At 55.2% G+C, this 676-nt stretch overlaps 1 protein-coding gene across 1 annotated transcript in view; it reads right to left on the bottom strand.

Annotated features, from left to right (window-relative positions):
* The window catches only part of LOC103583678 (H(+)/Cl(-) exchange transporter 4-like), a 5153-nt gene extending 4520 nt beyond the window's left edge, over positions 1-633 (bottom strand). The window contains exon 1 of the mRNA XM_008564938.1: positions 446-633. Within this exon, the coding sequence (XP_008563160.1) occupies positions 446-571 (126 nt within the window). The 5' untranslated portion in view covers positions 572-633. The remainder of the gene's footprint in view (positions 1-445) is intronic.
* Between the last annotated feature and the right edge of the window lie 43 nt (positions 634-676).

Consider the following 676-nt stretch of genomic DNA (forward strand, 5'->3'; position numbering starts at 1 on the left):
CACTGCAGCCCATTAAAATATGTATCGACCGCCAACTAGACGCCCGGCCCCATAACATGTGCTTTCACACACACAGCCTCACTTACCCTTGAGGAATAATCACCTCCGTCCCCACAGATGAGAAAATGAGGGGCCCAGAAATGGCACCCCCAAAGTCACCTAGCCCGAAGGTGTCAAGGGCAGGACGTGCCCCAGATTCATCTGGTTCCAGAGTCCGCTCCTTGTGCTCCGCACCACATTCCCTCTATATGACACAGCCTCCCACCCCAGCACCCGGCGCTACAGCCATCTGTCCACATCTCTGCCCTCGCCCCACTCTTCTTTAGAACCTAACCTGGTACGTGACGCATGAACCTGAGCCCCCACTCAACAGCTTCCGGATGCCAGCATGCCACAGCCACTTGCAGGGGTCCCCTTCAGCTTGTCCCTTCAGAATGCCACCTACCTTTCTGTGTCTGTCGGTGTCCCGTGACTTTTCCCTTAGCCAGTCGATGGTGTGGAAGTCCTCATATGTCCCCACATCGGGGAATGGCTCATCGAGAAAATCCATCAGGTGTCCAGTGCCACTCATCGCTCCTGCATTGACCAGGCTAGTTACACCTGAGAGAGAAAAACGGGAAAGGTGAACAGGACATCTGCGCGGACATGGCAGAAGATAACCCACGGGCTGTATTGT

The sequence above is a fragment of the Galeopterus variegatus genome, unplaced genomic scaffold, assembly GCF_000696425.1.
Source record: "Galeopterus variegatus unplaced genomic scaffold, G_variegatus-3.0.2 Scaffold25687, whole genome shotgun sequence".
NCBI classification, from domain to species: Eukaryota; Metazoa; Chordata; class Mammalia; order Dermoptera; family Cynocephalidae; genus Galeopterus; species Galeopterus variegatus.